Source organism: Carcharodon carcharias, chromosome 31 (assembly GCF_017639515.1).
Source record: "Carcharodon carcharias isolate sCarCar2 chromosome 31, sCarCar2.pri, whole genome shotgun sequence".
Lineage (NCBI taxonomy): Eukaryota > Metazoa > Chordata > Chondrichthyes > Lamniformes > Lamnidae > Carcharodon > Carcharodon carcharias.
This window is the reverse complement of record NC_054497.1, coordinates 701,603-721,204: the sequence shown is the minus strand read 5'-3', so window position 1 is coordinate 721,204 and position 19,602 is coordinate 701,603. Positions and strand designations below refer to the sequence as shown.

At 46.3% G+C, this 19,602-nt stretch overlaps 1 protein-coding gene across 3 annotated transcripts in view; it reads right to left on the bottom strand.

Moving 5' to 3' along the window:
• Positions 1-19,602, bottom strand: part of LOC121271773 (caspase recruitment domain-containing protein 11-like) — a 112,409-nt gene that overhangs the window by 26,768 nt on the left and 66,039 nt on the right. For all 3 annotated transcript variants that reach the window (XR_005941756.1, XM_041178032.1, XM_041178033.1), the window contains exons 11-14: positions 17,664-17,695; positions 13,336-13,454; positions 10,411-10,463; positions 6,689-6,809 (exon numbers count right to left, since the gene is read on the bottom strand). Coding sequence is in view for 2 of the 3 variants with exons in the window: in XM_041178032.1 (XP_041033966.1) it covers positions 6,689-6,809; positions 10,411-10,463; positions 13,336-13,454; positions 17,664-17,695 (325 nt within the window). In the remaining variant the exon portion in view is untranslated. The remainder of the gene's footprint in view (positions 1-6,688; positions 6,810-10,410; positions 10,464-13,335; positions 13,455-17,663; positions 17,696-19,602) is intronic.

Here is a 19,602-nt window from a genome sequence, read left to right as displayed (position 1 = left end):
TTAATGGGGCCAATAGCTCGGACAAAGAGGTGGGTTTTAAGGAGGAAGAGAGAAAGGCGGAGAGGGAATTCCAGAGCTTGGGGGTTCTTGATGGACATCGGGCATCGATCTTGGAAGTGGCTGGATATATTTGAGAGTGTTTAGAAAAGGGTATGGGAGAGGGTATTTGAGAGTGTTTAGAAAAGGGTATGGGAGAGGGTATTTGAGAGTGTTTAGATAAGGGTATAGGAGAGAGTATTTGAGAGTGTTTAGATAAGGGTATGGGAGAGGGTATTTGAGAGTGTTTAGATAAGGGTATGGGAGAGGGTATTTGAGAGTGTTTAGATAAGGGTATGGGAGAGGGTATTTGAGAGTGTTTAGATAAGGGTATGGGAGAGGGTATTTGAGAGTGCTTGGATAAGGGTATACGAGAGGGTATTTGAGAGTGTTTAGATAAGGGTATGGGAGAGGGTATTTGAGAGTGCTTGGATAAGGGTATAGGAGAGAGTATTTGAGAGTGTTTAGATAAGGGTATAGGAGAGGGTATTTGAGAGTGTTTAGAAAAGGGTATGGGAGAGGGTATTTAAGAGTGTTTAGAAAAGGGTATGGAAGAGGGTATTTGAGAGTGTTTAGATAAGGGTATGGGAGAGGGTATTTGAGAGTGCTTGGATAAGGGTATAGGAGAGAGTATTTGAGAGTGTTTAAAAAAGGGTATGGGAGAGGGTATTTGAGAGTGCTTGGATAAGGGTATAGGAGAGAGTATTTGAGAGTGTTTAGATAAGGGTATGGGAGAGGGTATTTGAGAGTGTTTAGAAAAGGGTATAGGAGAGGGTATTTAAGAGTGTTTAGAAAAGGGTATGGGAGAGGGTATTTGAGAGTGTTTGGATAAGGGTATAGGAGAGAGTATTTGAGAGTGTTTAGATAAGGGTATGGGAGAGGGTATTTGAGAGTGTTTAGAAAAGGGTATAGGAGAGGGTATTTAAGAGTGTTTAGAAAAGGGTATGGGAGAGGGTATTTGAGAGTGTTTAGATAAGGGTATGGGAGAGGGTATTTGAGAGTGCTTGGATAAGGGTATAGGAGAGAGTATTTGGGAGTGTTTAGATAAGGGTATGGGAGAGAGTATTTGAGAGTCGTTAGAAAAGGCTATGGGAGAGGGTATTTGAGAGTGGTTAGAAAAGGTTGTGGGAGAGGGTATTTGAGAGTGTTTAGAAAAGGGTATGGGAGAGGGTATTTGAGAGTGTTTAGAAAAGGGTATGGGAGAGGGTATTTGAGAGTATTTAGATAAGGGTATGGGAGAGGGTATTTGAGAGTGTTTAGATAAGGGTATAGGAGAGAGTATTTGAGAGTGTTTAGATAAGGGTATGGGAGAGGGTATTTGAGAGTGTTTAGAAAAGGGTATAGGAGAGGGTATTTAAGAGTGTTTAGAAAAGGGTATGGGAGAGGGTATTTGAGAGTGTTTAGATAAGAGTATGGGAGAGGGTATTTGAGAGTGCTTGGATAAGGGTATAGGAGAGAGTATTTGAGAGTGTTTAAAAAAGGGTATGGGAGAGGGTATTTGAGAGTGTTTAGAAAAGGGTATTTGAGATTGTTTAGAAAAGGGTATGGGAGAGGGTATTTGAGAGTGGTTAGAAAAGGCTATGGGAGAAGGTATTTGAGAGTGTTTAGAAAAGGGTATGGGAGAGGGTATTTGAGAGTGGTTAGAAAAGGGTATGGGAGAGGGTATTTGAAAGTGGTTAGAAAAGGGTATGGGAGAGGGTATTTGAGAGTGGTTAGAAAAGGGTATGGGAGAGGGTATTTGAGAGTGATTAGAAAAGGGTATGGGAGAGGGTATTTGAGAGTGGTTAGAAAAGGGTATGGGAGAGGGTATTTGAGAGTGGTTAGAAAAGGGTATGGGAGAGGGTATCTGAGAGTGGTTAGAAAAGGATATGGTTCCTTGGGCTTCATAAACAATGAAGTTATGCTGAACCTTTATAAAGCTCGGGTTAGGCCGCCACTAGAGTATTATACCTAGTTTTCGTCATCACACTTTAGGAATGATGGGAGCGTTCTTTTCTGGTTGCGGAAGAGATTTACCAGAAAATCAAAATACTGTGAATGCTGGAGACTAGAAATAAAAACAAAAAACATACTGGGAATACTCAGCAGGTGTGGCAGTGTCTGTAGCGAGCGAAACAGAGTAAACATTACCAGTCCAATATGACTCTTCTTCGGAACTTTATTTTTTAGGATAGTGTTCGTGGTCTGAAGTTGTTGAATTCGATGTTGAATCTAAAAGGCTGTAAAGTGCCTGATCAGAAATAAGCTGCTGTTCCTCCTGCTTGCAATGGGCTTCAATGGATCATTGCAGTGGGCCGAGGACAGAAATGTGGGCAGATGGAGTGGCACGTGGCAAAGACCATAAGACCATAAGACGTAGGAGCAGATATAGGCCATTCAGCCCATCGAGTCTGCTCCATCATTCAATGAGATCATGGCTGATCAGATAATCCTCAACTCCACTTTCCTGCCTTTTCCCCATAATCCTTGATTCCCTTACTGATTACAAATCTGTCTATCTCAGCCTAGAATATACTTAACAACCCAAACTCTTCAGCCCTCTGCGGTAAAGAATTCCACAGGTTGATTACCCTCTGAGAGAAGAAATTCCTCCTCATCTCTGTTTTAAATGGGCACCCCCTTACTCTGAGATTATGCCCTCTGGTCCTAGATTCTCCCAAAAGGGGAAAACAACCTCTCACCATCTACCCTGCCAAGCCCCCTAAGAATCTTATATGTTTCAATAAGGTCACCTCTCATTCTTCTAAACTCCAATAAGTACAGGCCTAACCTGCTCAACCTCTCCTCATAAGAAAATCCCTCCATACCTGGGATCAACCTAGTGAACCTTCCCTGGACTGCCTCCAGTGCCAGCATATCTTTCCTTAGATAAGGGGACCAAAACTGTTCACAGTTTTTTGTTGTGGTCTAACTAATGCCTTGTATAGTTTAGCAAGACTTCCCTATTTTTATATTCCATTCCCTTTGAAATAAAGGCCAGTATTCCATTTGCCTTCCCTATTACCTGCTGAACCTGCATGCTAGCTTTTTGGTTGGGGTCTTGCTTGTGGACTGAATGGAGGGGTTCTGCAAAGCGATCACCCAGTCTGCGCTTGGTCTCCCCAAGTTCCAAGGAAAAGTCATACTGGACTCGAAACGTTAACTCTGTTTCTCTCTCCACCGATGCTGCCAGACCTGCTGCGTTTTTCCAGCATTTTCTGTTTTGAGCAGAAAGGTTTCAGGGATGAGGGATTTTAGCTACAAGGCTAGGTTGGAGAAGCTGGGGTTGTTCTCCTTGGGGCAAAGGAGGCTGAGGGGAGATTTGATAGAGATGTACATGATTATGATAAGTTTGGATAAGGTAGACAAGGAAAAGCCCTGGCCATTAGATGATGCTACAAGGGCTGGAGGACACAGATTTAAGGTTGTTGGCAAGAGATGCAGGAGTTACAATGACCTGCCGAAAACAGTGGTGAAATTGCAAACAATCAATGGTTTCAATAGGAAATGGAATGGGCATTTGAGGGACATAAACCTGCAGAGGGCTACAGGGATGGAGCAGGGGATTGGGACTGCTTGGATTGCCCTGCAGGGAGATGGCATGGACTCGAGGGGCTGAATGGCCTACTTCTGTGCTGTAAATGTCTCTGTGGCTCTACGATTTGCCAGTTCTGCCAACGATGTCGCAAAAGAAATTAACTTTGGGGCTGCCCTGAATCCCTAGTTGGTAGACGCACCTCCTGGTGATGGCTTTGAAGCACAAAGGCTGCCTGCTTCTCAGGTTGGGAAGTGGGTGTCGCTGGCAGGGCCAGCATTTATTACCCATCCCTAATTGCCCTGGAGAAGGTGGTGGTGAGCTGCCTTCTTGAATCGCTGCAGTCCATGTGGTCTAGGTACACCCACAGTGCTGTTAGGGAGGGAGTTCCAGGATTTTGACCCAGCGACAGTGAAGGAACGGCGATATATTTCCTAGTCAGGATGGTGAGTGGCTTGGAGTGGAACATCCAGCTGGTGGTGTTCCCTTGTGTCTGCTGCCCTTGTCCTTCTAGATGGTAGTAGTTGTGGATTTGGAAGATGCTGTTGAAGAAGGTAGTGATTCCTACAGTGTATCTTGGAGATGGTACACATTGCTGCTACTGTGCGTTGGTGGTAGAGGAAGTGAATGTTTGTGGATGTGGTGCCGATCAAGTGGATTGCTTTGTCCTGGATGGTGTCAAACTTCTTGAGTATTGTTGGGGCTCCCCAGGTAAGCGGAGAGTATTTCATCACACTCTTGACTTGTGCCTTGTAGATGGTGGACAGGCTTTGGGGAGTCAGGAGGTGAATTGCTCGTTGCTTGATTCCTAGCCTCTGACCTGCTCTTGTAGCCACAGTATTTATATGGCTAGTCCAGTTCAGTTTCTGGTAACCCCCAGGATGTTGATAGTGGGGCATTCAGCGATGGTAATACCATTGAATGTCAAGGGGCAATAGAGTCTATCTTGTTGGAGATGATCATTGCCTGGCACTTATGTGGTGTGACTGTTACTTGCCGCTTGGTCAGCCCAAGCCTGGATATTGTCCAGGTCTTGCTGCATTTGGATATGGACTGCTTCAGTATCTGAAGAGTCGCAAATGGTGCTGAACATTGTGCAATCATCAGCGAACATCCCCACTTCTGACCTTATGATGGAAGGAAAGTCATTGATGAAGCAGCTGAAGATGGTTGGACCGAGGACACTACCCTGAAGAACTCCTGCAGTGATGTCCTGGAGCTGAGATGACTGACCTCCAACAACCACAACCATCTTCCTTTGAGCTAAGTATGACTCCAACCAGTGGAAATTTTTCCCCCTGATTCCCATTGACTCCAGTTTAGCTAGGGCTCCTTGATGCCACACTCAGTCAAGTACAGCTTTGATGTCAAGGGCAGTCACTCTCACCTCACCTCGGGAGCTCAGCTCTTTTGTCCGTGTTTGAACCAAGGCTGTAATGAGGTCAGGAGCTGAGTGGCCCTGGCGGAACCCAAACTGAGTGTCAGTGAGCAGGTTATTGCTAAGCAAGTGCTGCTTGACAGCTCTGTTGATGTCCCCCCTACATTACTTTACTGATGATCAAGAGTAGGCTGATGGGGCAATAATTGGCTGGGTTGGATTTGTCCTGTATTTTGTGTACAGGACATACCTGGGCAATTTTCCACACAGCCGGGTAGATGTCAGTGTTATAGCTGTACTGGAACAGCTTGGCTATTGGTATGGCAGGTTCTAGAGCACAAGCCTTCAGTAGTATTGCTGGAGTATTGTCAGGTCCCATGGCCTTTGCACTATCCAATGCCTTCAGCCATTTCTTGATATCACGTGGAGTGAATCGAATTGGCCGAAGGCTGACACCTGTAACGCTGGGGACCTCCGGTGGAGGCCGAGATGGATCATCCACACGGCACTCCTGGCTGAAGATTGTAGCGGATTGTATTGTGCATCAGAGTGACTGAAGGGTCTGATCCCGGGGGAGGCTAGGGCTCCTTTTACAAACTCTGCTGTAAAAGATAATTGTGCCTCAACTGGGAGGAGACTTGGGCATTAAAGTGCGAGGTTCAAGGGAAGTAGAGAATGGTGAAAGGGGTATTATTTATCAGGAAGTGTTTGAAATGCAAACTGTTGAAGAATTATTGCTTGGAAGGGAAAGCTCAGTTGACAATCTGTATTTCTTAACCGTTACTCGGGACTGATAAGGAAGCAGCTCATCCAAGCTTCCTCCGCACTGCCATACTATCGAGTGACCTCAAATGGAAAAGTGGATGTTGCTGTCAGGCTCAACTGTGAAGCCACAACTTGTTGAATAGTACACCACCAACTAAAGTTAGGTTTATATACCCAATCTGAAGATACCCGCCCAATGTATTATTGGTAGATGATTCCTCCAGGTTCCTGTGCCATTTCATACAACGCGAGTCAGGACTATAGTATAAGGATCTGGCACATATAGGGTTAATGGGGGACTGAGTCCAGTACCGCCCACACAGTGATATAAGGGAGTACATGACCCATGTCCAGAGTCAGTCTAGTGTTGGACAGAGACGTGTGTACCAGCAAGCATGGAGACAATTCCAAGCTTGCACCCTTTTCTGTGTGGCTGCAAATAGTTCTAAGAGTCGATAAAGACTTCCAGTTAACCTAAGTGTGACTACGAAGACATCATCCCTTCTACCAAACTGTAACCAACACCCCGCAACAGGGACCTTCAGGGCAGACGGGGGATGCAAGGGTCTTAATGGGCAAAAGAAAGTGAGAAAAGGCTATTTGTATAAGTCAAGTCCTCCCACACACCAAAAACAACCAGGTCCATTGTAGACTGAGTACTTCCATGTGCCCATCAACATGAAGAGAATCTCAAAGCACATTCCAATGGAACAGAGCAAGAGATTGGATGGGATATTATGGAAGGGGTTAGTGACAGAAAGGCACAGTCAAAGAGACAAGTTTGTAAAAGACGGGTCGTGGGAGACTTTTCAAACACCAGAGGCTTGTGATGGAAACCTGGCAACTGATCGTGAGGCTGGCAACCTGGGGAAAACACAGAAAGACGCTGCTCTTCTCCCTTCCCTGGCTATTTTTCTTTTTAATCATCTGCCTAAAACTGTGAGACTGAGGAAATCTGGGGGAAAAAAGAAAGCGGAAGAAGAAAGATGGATGACCTCTTTTTGTCCTTGCCGTCTGTAGGCCCGACAGCCACTTTGCTGGTATCTTCGGAGCCTGGGTAGAAGCTGGACCCAGACAAAATAGGAGTGAGCGACAACCTAAGTGGCTGACCTTCATCTAGAAAACAAAGAACTTACATTGATATAGCGCCTTTAACATAGTGAAAACAAGAGGGCTATCAGGCAGAAATCTGACATCAAGTCACGTGAAGAGATATGAGAGCAGGTGACCAAGAGTTTTAGTCATGGAGGCACATTTTAAGCAGGACCTTCAAGAGAAAGAGAGGCAGGGAGGATTAGGATGAGAATTCCAGAAATCAGGATCTAGGAAGCTGAAGGCACAGCCAACAAAGATGGAGTGATTAAAATTGAGAATGCTCCAGAAGGGATAAAAACAGTTCTGGCCAGTATTCTTATTTCCCAAACAAAAACAGAATTACCTGGAAAAACTCAGCAGGTCTGGCAGCATCGGCGGAGAAGAAAAGAGTTGACGTTTCGAGTCCTCATGACCCTTCGACAGAACTTGAGTTCGAGTCCAGGAAAGAGCTGAAATATAAGCTGGTTTAAGGTGTGTGTGGGGGGCGGAGAGATAGAGAGACAGAGAGGTGGAGGGGGTTGGTGTGGTTGTAGCGACAAACAAGCAGTGATAGAAGCAGATCATCAAAAGATGTCAACAACAATAGTACAATAGAACACATAGGTGTTAAAGTTAAAGTTGGTGATATTATCTAAACGAATGTGCTAATTAAGAATGGATGGTAGGGCACTCAAGGTATAGCTCTAGTGGGTTTTTTTTTATTTTATATAATGGAAATAGGTGGGAAAAGGAAAATCTTTATAATTTATTGGGAAAAAAAAGAAGGGGGAAACAGAAAGGGGGTGGGGATGGGGGAGGGGACTCACGACCTAAAGTTGTTGAATTCAATATTCAGTCCGGAAGGCTGTAAAGTCCCTAGTCGGAAGATGAGGTGTTGTTCCTCCAGTTTGCGTTGGGCTTCACTGGAACAATGCAGCAAGCCAAGGACAGACATGTGGGCAAGAGAGCAGGGTGGAGTGTTAAAATGGCAAGCGACAGGGAGGTTTGGGTCATTCTTGCGGACAGACCGCAGGTGTTCTGCAAAGCGGTCGCCCAGTTTACGTTTGGTCTCTCCAATGTAGAGGAGACCACATTGGGAGCAACGAATGCAGTAGACTAAGTTGGGGGAAATGCAAGTGAAATGCTGCTTCACTTGAAAGGAGTGTTTGGGTCCTTGGACGGTGAGGAGAGAGGAAGTGAAGGGGCAGGTGTTGCATCTTTTGCGTGGGCAAGGGGTTGTGCCATAGGAGGGGGTTGAGGAGTAGGGGGTGATGGAGGAGTGGACCAGGGTGTCCCGGAGGGAGCGATCCCTACGGAATGCCGATAAGGGGGGTGAAGGGAAGATGTGTTTGGTAGTGGCATCATGCTGGAGTTGGCGGAAATGGCGGAGGATGATCCTTTGAATGCGGAGGCTGGTGGGGTGATAAGTGAGGACAAGGGGGACCCTATCATGTTTCTGGGAGGGAGGAGAAGGAGTGAGGGCGGATGCGCGGGAGATGGGCCGGACACGGTTGAGGGCTCTGTCAACGACCGTGGGTGGAAAACCTCGGTTAAGGAAGAAGGAGGACATGTCAGAGGAACTGTTTTTGAATGTAGCATCAAAACAGTTCCTCTGACATGTCCTCCTTCTTCCTTAACCGAGGTTTTCCACCCACGGTCGTTGACAGAGCCCTCAACCGTGTCCGGCCCATCTCCCGCGCATCCGCCCTCACTCCTTCTCCTCCCTCCCAGAAACATGATAGGGTCCCCCTTGTCCTCACTTATCACCCCACCAGCCTCCGCATTCAAAGGATCATCCTCCGCCATTTCCGCCAACTCCAGCATGATGCCACTACCAAACACATCTTCCCTTCACCCCCCTTATCGGCATTCCGTAGGGATCGCTCCCTCCGGGACACCCTGGTCCACTCCTCCATCACCCCCTACTCCTCAACCCCCTCCTATGGCACAACCCCTTGCCCACGCAAAAGATGCAACACCTGCCCCTTCACTTCCTCTCTCCTCACCGTCCAAGGACCCAAACACTCCTTTCAAGTGAAGCAGCATTTCACTTGCATTTCCCCCAACTTAGTCTACTGCATTCGTTGCTCCCAATGTGGTCTCCTCTACATTGGAGAGACCAAACGTAAACTGGGCGACCGCTTTGCAGAACACCTGCGGTCTGTCCGCAAGAATGACCCAAACCTCCCTGTCGCTTGCCATTTTAACACTCCACCCTGCTCTCTTGCCCACATGTCTGTCCTTGGCTTGCTGCATTGTTCCAGTGAAGCCCAACGCAAACTGGAGGAACAACACCTCATCTTCCGACTAGGGACTTTACAGCCTTCCGGACTGAATATTGAATTCAACAACTTTAGGTCGTGAGTCCCCTCCCCCATCCCCACCCCCTTTCTGTTTCCCCCTTCTTTTTTTTCCCAATAAATTATAAAGATTTTCCTTTTCCCACCTATTTCCATTATATAAAATAAAAAAAAAACCCACTAGAGCTATACCTTGAGTGCCCTACCATCCATTCTTAATTAGCACATTCGTTTAGATAATATCACCAACTTTAACTTTAACACCTATGTGTTCTATTGTACTATTGTTGTTGACATCTTTTGATGATCTGCTTCTATCACTGCTTGTTTGTCGCTACAACCACACCAACCCCCTCCACCTCTCTGTCTCTCTATCTCTCCGCCCCCCACACACACACCTTAAACCAGCTTATATTTCAGCTCTTTCCTGGACTCGAACTCAAGTTCTGTCGAAGGGTCATGAGGACTCGAAACGTCAACTCTTTTCTTCTCCGCCGATGCTGCCAGACCTGCTGAGTTTTTCCAGGTAATTCTGTTTTTGTTTTGGATTTCCAGCATCCGCAGTTTTTTTGTTTTTTTCTTCTTATTTCCCAGTTTGTACTGTTTGATCGTTAAGAGAGAATTAGAGGAACATGGAGACAAGGAGGGTTGAGGTGCTGGAGGTATCTGAGCACAAGGATGAAAAAGATATGGTGAGGGGCTACTTTACTCTCAAGACAGAAACTGATACTTTTACATGTTCATGTATTTTTGCATTCAGTCACTGTTTCTACACAATAAGATTCAGTTACATACGGACAGGGTTTATTTAAATACATTCTTCCATGGGATGTGAGTGCGCTGACTAAGCCAGCATTTGTTGCCCATCCCTAATTGCCCATGAGAAGGTGGTGGTGGTGAGCCGCCTTCTTGGACCACTGCACGTGCTGTAGGTACACCCACCGTGCTGCTAGGGAGGGAAACTTTCATTACAGATGAATGTAGAAATATGAGTGAAGGGCTCTCAACTATTTTAAGATTGGCTATCTTAAATAAGAGCGGGCTATAAAGAAAAAGATTAGAAGGAATTCTTTAAAATATTCTTACATAAAAAAATTCCATATTTATTATTTGAATTTAAGATTCCACCAGCTGCCCTGGGGGGAGTTGAATCTGTGCCTCAGAAGGTTAACCTGGGCTTTTAGCCCAGTGACATTACCATGACACCACAGCATTCCCAAGACACTCTTACATCAAGGGTCACATCTATACAAATTATTACATCGGATTATGTCGAATTTACAACATTCAACCCAACATGTTCAATGTTGGCCCCCAAAGCTCTCGACTCGAAGAACAAGTACCTGGACTGCTGTCCTCGTAATCCGTTAAGCTGCTCGTTGGCCAGAAGTCAAACCTAGACAGGGGAGAAATTGTCAACTATTAATAGGTCTTCCTCGAGAAAGGCAGGTGAAGATATAAGGCTCCAAATGGCAAGATACAGACAAGGTTGAGGAAGTCAGAAGAATAAAGTAGGTCAGGAAATAGCAATCAGGCAGCAGCAAATTTGTATTTTGAAAAGCCTGCAGAAGGGAAAGGCGACTGTGAGAGATGAACGAATCCACAATCGCAAAATGCTGCAGATGCTGGAAACCTGAAATTCAGAAAATGCCGGAAACGCTCAGCTCTGGCAGCTCCTGTGGAGAAGGGACAGAGTTAATGTTTCAGGACTATCCAAAGGCCATCGAGCTGAAATGTGGGGCGGAATTTCCCGTGCCCGCTGGCGTCGGGCGTGTTCAGCGGCACGAGCGGACAATGTGGCGAGAAGGTCAGAAATCACTTTCACAAAGTCGTGAAACCGGTTTGCTATCGTCCGCTCTGCCCGTCGATGGGGGGGCTGCGTTTCCCACCGTTGGACCTCGGGAATCTGGTTGTAATACGTGTGCGTGTCATTATAAGCCTATCCCATTGGAGTCAACCCTCCCACCCCCCAACTCTGGATTACAACAGCATATATAAGGCGTACACTTGGCGGGCTGCACTTTGAGGGGAACTCGGAGGTGAGTGCACAGTAATGTTGCGCATCATTAAACCGGGGTGGGGGAGGGGCTGCAGTCTCCTTACCTTTTGAAACCATGGCTTCTGTGCAGCATCTCTGGGCTGGAAGCGCTGAGAGGTGTGTGCACACGGCTGCACCTTAAATATAGCGCCCGGCATGCTGAAGCGGCGAGGTAATGGCCTGGCAGGTGAATGAGAGCCCACCCACCATTGCAACAGCATGTTTCCCGGGAATGATTAATGAGGTGGGATTGGGATGACATGGCGTGAAGAGCCACCATTGTGGCCGATGGGTAAAACATCCTTTTCCCCGCCTGCTACCACATCGTGAAAATCTGGGACAATGTCACCCATTAATTCTGCTTCTCTCTCTCTCTCTCTCTCTCTCTCTCTCCACAGATGCTGCCTCATCTGCTGAGTATTTCCAGAATTTTCTTTTTTTATTTCAGGCCCCCACAGCTAACTTGATAAAACTTCCTCCCGCACCCCCTGCTTCCCATGAGGGCTTTATTCCATACTCCAGGTTTCTCTGTCTTCATCACATCTGTCCTAACCATTCAGCCTTCTATACCAAAGCTTCTCATGAGTCTTCCTGTTTCCCCAATGGACGATTCCCCCTCCCCCATTCTGTACATGAATGGCCCTCAACCACTCCATTTCCCACACTTCTCATCCCTTCCTCTCCCTCCCTGCACCACAATGAGGTTCGCCCACTCCTTGAACAATAGCTACTCAACAGGAATATAAACCCTACACTCAACTTCCTCTGACACAGTAAGAGCACAAATGCTGTAAATACTCAGCAGGCAGGCAGCATCTGTAGAGAGAGACAGAGTTAACATTTTAGGGTGATGATCTTTCATCAGAACTCTATTTTCGCTCCCACTCTGTGCCTCTCTCTTACAACTGTACAGGGTGTTGGTGAGGCTGCACCTGGAGTACTGTGTACAGTTTTCGTCCTGATATTTAAGAAAGGATATACTGGCATTGGAGGAAGGTCAAAAGAGATTGACTAAGAGATTGAAGGGGTTGACTTATCAAGAATGGCCTTAATTCATTAGAGTTTAGAAGAATGAGGGGTGATCTTATTGAAACGTACAAGGTTCTGAGGGGGTTTGACAGGGTAGATGTTGAGAAGATGTTTCCACTAGTGGGAGAATCTTGAACTAGGGGATTATGGTTACAGAATTAGGGGAACATTCATTTAAAAATAAGATGTGAAGGAATTTCTTCTCTCAGAGGGTAGTGAATGTCTGGAATTCTCTACCCCAGAGAGTTGTGGAGGCTAGATCACTGCACCTGGAGTACTTAAAGCAAAGGTAGATAGATTGTTGAAATATCGGGGAGTTGCTGGGTGATGAGGAGCTGGCACAAAAGAAGAGTTGAGGCCTGGGGTAGATCAGCCATGATCTTGTTGAATGGTGGGGCAGGCATGAGGGGCCAAATGGCCTACTCCTGCTCCTATTTCTTATGTTCTTGTTTTTTCTCCCCTCTATTACTCTTTGTCTCTCGCTCTTGCTTAATTGGCTCTCGCTCTTGCTCTAGGTTCTCGTTCTTTGTCTCTCTCTCATTCTCTCTCTTGCTCTTTTCTCTTACACCCTTGCTTTGCATCCTTCTCTTGTTCTTTCTCTTGCTCTTTGTCACTCCCTCTGTCTCACTCTCTCTTGCTCTTTGTGTCTCCCACTCTTTGTCTCTTTTTCTCGCTCGCCCTTTGGCTCTCACTGTCTTCCTTGCGCTCTTGCTCCTTGCCCCTCTCTCGTTCTTTTTCTCTCTTGCTCTTTCCCTCTCTCGCCTTGTCTCTCTCTCTCTCTCATTCTTCATCACTCTGGCTCACTTGCTCTTTCTTCTTAAAAATGTAAATATTTCAGATAGAGCTTTGCACTTTTCGAAGACAAAATCCCAGCCTGTAACATTACTATGTTGAGAGTTGGAATTCAATATTATCTGCGTCATACAAAGAATATGAACATGATCCATTAAAAACAAAGTCAAGCAAGAAAATAAACCAATTTTTTTTAGCACCAAGCATTTTGTGTGGGTCTTCTGGTGAATATTTTTTATGCTGTTTGGATGGCTTATTGAGAACGATTTCCAATTTAGTGGCAAATCATATGAATTTTAGTGCTGGGTACTGATGTGTACCACCAAGAGCTGAATCCTGAATTGCTGTGCACTTGGACATGAGTCTGAGGTGAGGCATGGCTCTGAGGATTGCCTTCCAGATATATTACCTGCTGGCTGGTTCTTCCTCTTTAATTCGCCGCATCAAAGATTCCTTGCAAGGTGGAAATGGTATCATCGAGAACCTATTTATCTCCCTCTCGTATTCAATATCGGTCCAGAGTAACTCCTGAAATGGAGAAAGCAGATAGAACTTGACATTGTACACCTGCTTCTGTCACAGCCAATTCAGTAAACCATTTATTCATGAGAGGGGCAATGGGGGATGTCACCCGTTGTGAATCATTCTAGTCCAAAACCTCAATAAAATCACAAGGAAGTTGATACACTTGTAATGTTTCTATTACCACTCTGATCAAAATCAATTAATTTGGCAAGTGAAATAATCCTGGTTTGTGCCCAAAGGATCATAAGCCTCCCTGGGTGAGGGAGGTCAAAAAGCAGCGAGGGTTTCTGATTGTGTGCAAAAGCAAAATACTGCGGATCCTGGAAAGCTGAAATAAAGCTAAATACGTAGGAAATACCCAGGAAGTCAGGCAACATATGTGGAGAGAAACAAAGTCAAAGGTAGTGGGTTTTTTCCTCCCTTGGGCCAATCTGTTTCTTGTTTCATGTTTTTGCTTTCAGACAATGCTGACCTTTATTCTGCCCTTAACACATTCTGCTATTTTGATCTCAGACAGTGCTAACCTTTATTTTGCTATTAGCACCTGCTCTAACCAAGCCTTGTGTCTTTAATACTATCATTAGCACTCCCTTTACCTTGTGTTCCATGACTTCTTTGCCATTTTATCCCCCCCTCCCCCTGCACACCACCCCCCACCCCCCCCCCCCCCCCCCCACCCCGCCCCCCCCGGCTCCCGGCTCTCTAACCTACCCCTGACCTCTTTTGCTCCACCTGCCGCTTGCCCCCTTTATCAACAGCATAAAACCCATCGCATTCCTCCCTCTCTTCAGTTCTGAAGAAGAGCCATATTGCACTCAAAACATTAACTCTGCTTCTCTCTCCACAGATGCTGCCAGACCTGCTGAGTTTTTCCAGCACTTTCTGCTTTTTATTTCAAAGGTACTGCAGCAAAATTGCGTCCCAATGAAGGGCAAATGTTAGTACAGCAGCCAGCTGAATGCAACATGAAGGGATAAAGAAAGAAACAAGCCAGCAAAAAAAAAGACAACAAAACTAATATACAGAACTAGATGGAGGCAGAGGTTATGGTCTAAGGTTGTTGAACTCACTATTGAGTCTGGAAGGGGCTGCAGAGTGCCAAGTCGAAAGGAGGTGAGTTATCACTGCAGAATTCCCAGCCTTTGACCTGCTCTTGTAGCCACAGTATTTAGATGGCTGGTCCAGTTCAGTTTCTGGTCAATGGTAACCACCCCACCCCCACCAGGGGCTTGAGTGATGGTCCTGCCATTGAATGTCAAGTAAAGATGGCTTTAGATTCTCCCTTAGTGAGGATGATCAATGACTTGCACTTGTGTGGTGCAAATGCTACTTGTATTTTTTTTTTGTTATATTCTTTCATGGATGTGGGTGTTTGTTGTTTACCCACCCCTCATTATCCATGAACTGAGTGGCTTCCTAGGGCATTTCAGAGGGCAGTTAAGACTCAACCACATTGCCATGGGTCTGGAGTCACATGTAGGTCAGACCAGGTAAGGACAGCAGGTTTTGTTTCCTAAAGGACATTAATGAATCAGATGGGGTTTCACAACAATTGATGATAGTTTCATGGTCACCATTACTGAGACTAGTCTTATTAATGGAATTTAAATTTCACCAGCTGCAGTGGTGGGATTTGAACCCATGCCACCAAAGCATTATCCTTGGTCCCTTGATTATCTTTCAAGTGAAGCAGCACTTCACTTGCACTTCCCTCAATTTAGTCTACTGCATTTGTTGCTCCCAATGCGGTCTCCTCTACATTGGAGAGACCAAATGCAGACTGGGTGACCGCTTTGCGGAACACCTTCGGTCTGTCCGCAAACATGACCCAGACCTCCCTATCGCTCGCCATTTCAACACACCACCCTGCTCTCATGTCCACATGTCCGTCTTTGGCTTGCTGCATTGTTCCAGTGAAGCTCAACACAAACTGGAGGAACAGCACCTCATCTTCCGACTAGGCACTTTACAGCCTTCCGGACTGAATATTGAGTTCAACAACTTCAGACCATGAACTCTCTCCTCCATCCCCACCCCCTTTCTGATCCCCCTTTTCCCAATAATTTATATATTTTTAAATATATTTTTCTTTTCCCACCTATTTTTAAATCTATCATTTTACCTTTCAGCCCATTTCAATCCTTTCCCCCCACCCCACCCCCACTCAGGCTATCTGTACCTTGCTCATCCTGCTTTCTACCCTTAATGTCCCCATTAGCACATTCCTTAGATAATATCACCACCATCAACATCCCTTTGTCCTTTTGTCTGTGACGTCTTTGGCAATCTCTTCTTTGCCTCCACCTATCACTGGTCCTCTATCCAGCTCTACCTGTCCCAGCCCCCTCTACCAGCTTATATTTCACCTCATTTCTATATTTCTTTAGTTCTGATGAAGAGTCATTCGGACTTGAAACGTTAACTGTATTCCTTTCCGCAGATGCTGTCAGACCTGCTGAGTTTTTGTCCCTGGATCACTAATCCATTGACATTACCACTAAGCCACTATCTCCCCATTAGCTATCAGGCTGAGCCTGAATATTGTCCAGATCTTGCTGCACACGGACACGGACTACTTCAATATCTGAGGAGTGGCTAATGGTGCTGAACATTGTACAACCATCAGTGAACATCCCCACTTCTGACCTTGTGATGGAGGGAAGGTCATTGATGAAGCAGCTGAAGATGGCTGGGCCTAGGAGACTGTGTCTGGATTTTCACCATGACAGAGCCTTTCCGTCATGATGAAAATCCCAGAAACGGCCAAAAATCCCAACTCCCACCCCCGAACCTCGCATTTCCCATCTTTGCGGGAATGGACTGGAGTCAGGCCCCAGGCTCATGTAGGTGTGATCTGCAGAGACGGTTTGCTATTTAAATCACCAGCTGTGTCCACTGAAGTGGGAGTTTGGCAGAACGGAAGAATGGAATCCAGGGTGCACAGATTAGAACATGTAAGAGGAAGTCTGAACTTGATGGATGTGTTTGGATAAGCAGGGGTACTGATTTGGAGAGGTAAGACGCCCTTTGGGATTGGTAAATGTGAACATGATTATGCACTTTTTATGCACAAAATCATTGGTACTGTCGAGCTGTTAAAGAGCTGTCCAGCTGTCAAGGAAATGTGAAGGAGCTGTTGAGGAAGTGTCAAAGCTGTTGAGGAACTGTCCACGGATACTAGGAGAGTTGGCATGGAGGGGTTAAGGGCAAAGGTGGTGGGTGGGGGGCATGTGTTGGCATGAGTTGTCACTAAGTTGGCATGGAGCTATGAAAGTGGTTAGAGGGACACTAAGGTTGGCATGGGGGTATTGTGGATGTTGGGGGGTGGGTAGGGAGGATGGGTTGACATAGGTTGGCATGGATGGGGCATAGGGAGTGTGTGGGGAGGGAGGGTCAGTGGGGTTGAGGACTGGAGGAATGTTTGCCACTTGATTATTATTTTTTAGCTGTTTAAACATATTGTCCAGCATTGCTTCCGCAACCGGCAGCCTGTGCATTCATTCCAGGGTGGTCCGTCCCAACTCCTGTTTCAGTCTGCCCCACCCAACCAAAAATCCGACCTGCACACCGGCATTTTTAAAGGTCATGTTCGCCGAGCTGCGAAATTTCGACAGCCTGAGCCGAGGGTGAAAATGTGGGCCTAAGTGCGTCTCTGCCTTTGCCTGTGTGGATCAGAAGGATAGGGTCAACTCTAGTACCTGTCATGGTTAAATGTGCTTCAAACAACAACTGGTATTTATATAGCATCTTTAGCATAATAAACATCCCAAGATGCTTCACTGGAGCATTATAAAAAGCCATGTAAGGAGATATTAGTGCAGATGACCAAAGCTTGGTGAAAGAGGTAAGTCTTAAGGAGTGTGTTAAAGGGGGTAGACAGACAGAGAGGCAGAGATGTTTGGAGAGTGAATTCCAGAGCTTGGGGCCTAGGCAACTGAAGGCCTGACCACCAATGGCAGAGCGATTAAAATCAGGAATGTTTGGGGCCTGAATTGGAGGAAGGCACGCATCTCAGCAGGTTGTGGGGCTGAGGGAGATTGCAGAGATAGGGAGGCGAAAGGTCATAGAGGGACTTGCAAACAAAGATGACAATTTTTAAATCAAGGTGTTGCTCAAACATGGGAGTGGAGAAAATTGGGACCAAATTAAATTGGCAAGTGGTCCAACCAATGGACTACTACCATGCACTCACTAAAAACTGTGGAGACTTACCCTTGGAGATAGATCTTCACCATATTCACTGTCTAGAAAATAAAAGGAAGAATACAGATCATTGTTGGTAGTAAGAATGCAATTGCTCGCTCTCTCAATAGTTTAGTTATTACCCTGTTTGCAATTCATTGCATTCATTGAAAGATGTAAATGCATTGGAAGCAGTTCAGAGAAGGTTTACTAGACTTATACCTGGAATGGGTGGGTTGTCTTATGAGGACAGGTTGGACAGACTAAGCTTGTATCCACTGGACTTAGAAGAGTAGGAGGCGACTTGATTGAAACCTTTAAGACCCAGAAGGAAAAAACAGTTCAGACCAGTACTCTTATTTCCCAGTTTTTACTGGTTTTCTATTTTAAGGTATACAAGACCAGTTCGGACCAGTATTCCTATTTCCAAATTTTTACTCTTTTTTTTCCTTCTGGGGATCCTGGGGGGACTTGACAGGGTGGATGCTGAAAGGATGTTTCCTCTTGTGGGAGAATCTAGAACGAGGGGTCACTACTTAAAAATAAGGGGTCGCTCATTTAAGACAGAGATGAGGAGAAATTTTTTCTCTCAGAGGGTAGTGAGTCATTGGAACTCTCTTCCTCAAAAGGCAGTGGAAGCAGAGTCTTTGAATATTTTTAAGGCAGAGCTGGATAGATTCTTGGTAAGCAAGGGGGTGGAAGGTTATCAGGGGTAGGCGGGAATGTGAAGTCAAGGTTATAGTCAGATCAGCCATGATCTTACTGAGCGAAGGGGCAGGCTTGAGTGGCCTACTCCTGCTCCTAGTTTGTATATTACATGCATGGCTTTCAGTTTAATTGAACATATGCAAACACTGCGTGTTGGTTTTTCACATGTGGTTGTGGGTTCTGTTGGCATTTCCAATTTCTTGAAACAATTCACCAGGCAATTGGGAGCTGGAGAAATTTGGGATCAATTTTAACCTAAGTCATGGGGGGTAGCGGGGGGAGAGTCCCACAGGACCAGGTGGAACTCTAAATTGACGCCGAGTCTGGTAAAACCAGCATTTCACCCAACCCCACCTGTTCATGACATTCGGATGTGGCTAAGAGTTGGCGAGAGACCCACTTTGCCTCCTCTGGGAAGTCCCGCCAATATTACATGCCACTCAGGCACTTAAGTGGGCCTTCCTCAGCTCAAGGACCCCAGGGGCGGAACCGTGCCCACCGACAGCTGCCGGCCAATCAGAGGCCGACATTTCTTTTGTTCAGCAGCGTCACCAGGGAGGTGGCGATTGCTGCTGGGATGACAGCCCCTTGAGGGTCAGGATGAAGGAGCACCACCCCCACCCCCGCACCCTCCCACCGAGGCCAGAGGTAACTCACAGCGGGAGGGATCTCGCTGGGTGGGGGTCACGGGGGAGGGGGTTTGGCAGTAAGGGCAGGGGGTGTGGCTCTCAGCAGGGCTTCCCTTCCCAATGCTGGTTTCCTCAATCAGGCACCGAGTGCCTTTGCAGGGCAGATAACCCCAGAGACCACAGGCATCGTTACACTCCCTGTGTGGCAACTGGTCCATCCATAGCTGGGTTAATACCAGTAGCAGTGGGATAAGGCCCCTGAGTGGGCATCAATTGCCTACTTAAGGGCCTCACTCGGCAGCCAGGAAGGATGTCCGACCATGGGCCTTCCCACCACAGACATCATTTTGGGGGAGGCAGGAAGGGGTTAGGGTCCTCACACAGGGCCCTCCTGCCCGATTAAATGCCTCCAAACACACCATGGAGGGGGGGGGTCTTAAAGCTGCCCCCATTATCTGGCCCACCTTTTACCATATCACTGACCACCAATAACTCCCCTCTCTGTACAAAGATCGTACATCAGGTTAAAATTATAGCATTGACATATCACAAACATTTTACTCAGAAATACATGGGAGTTATATGTGGAAACAGGCCATTCGGTCTATCCATTCCATGTTTACCCACCACCT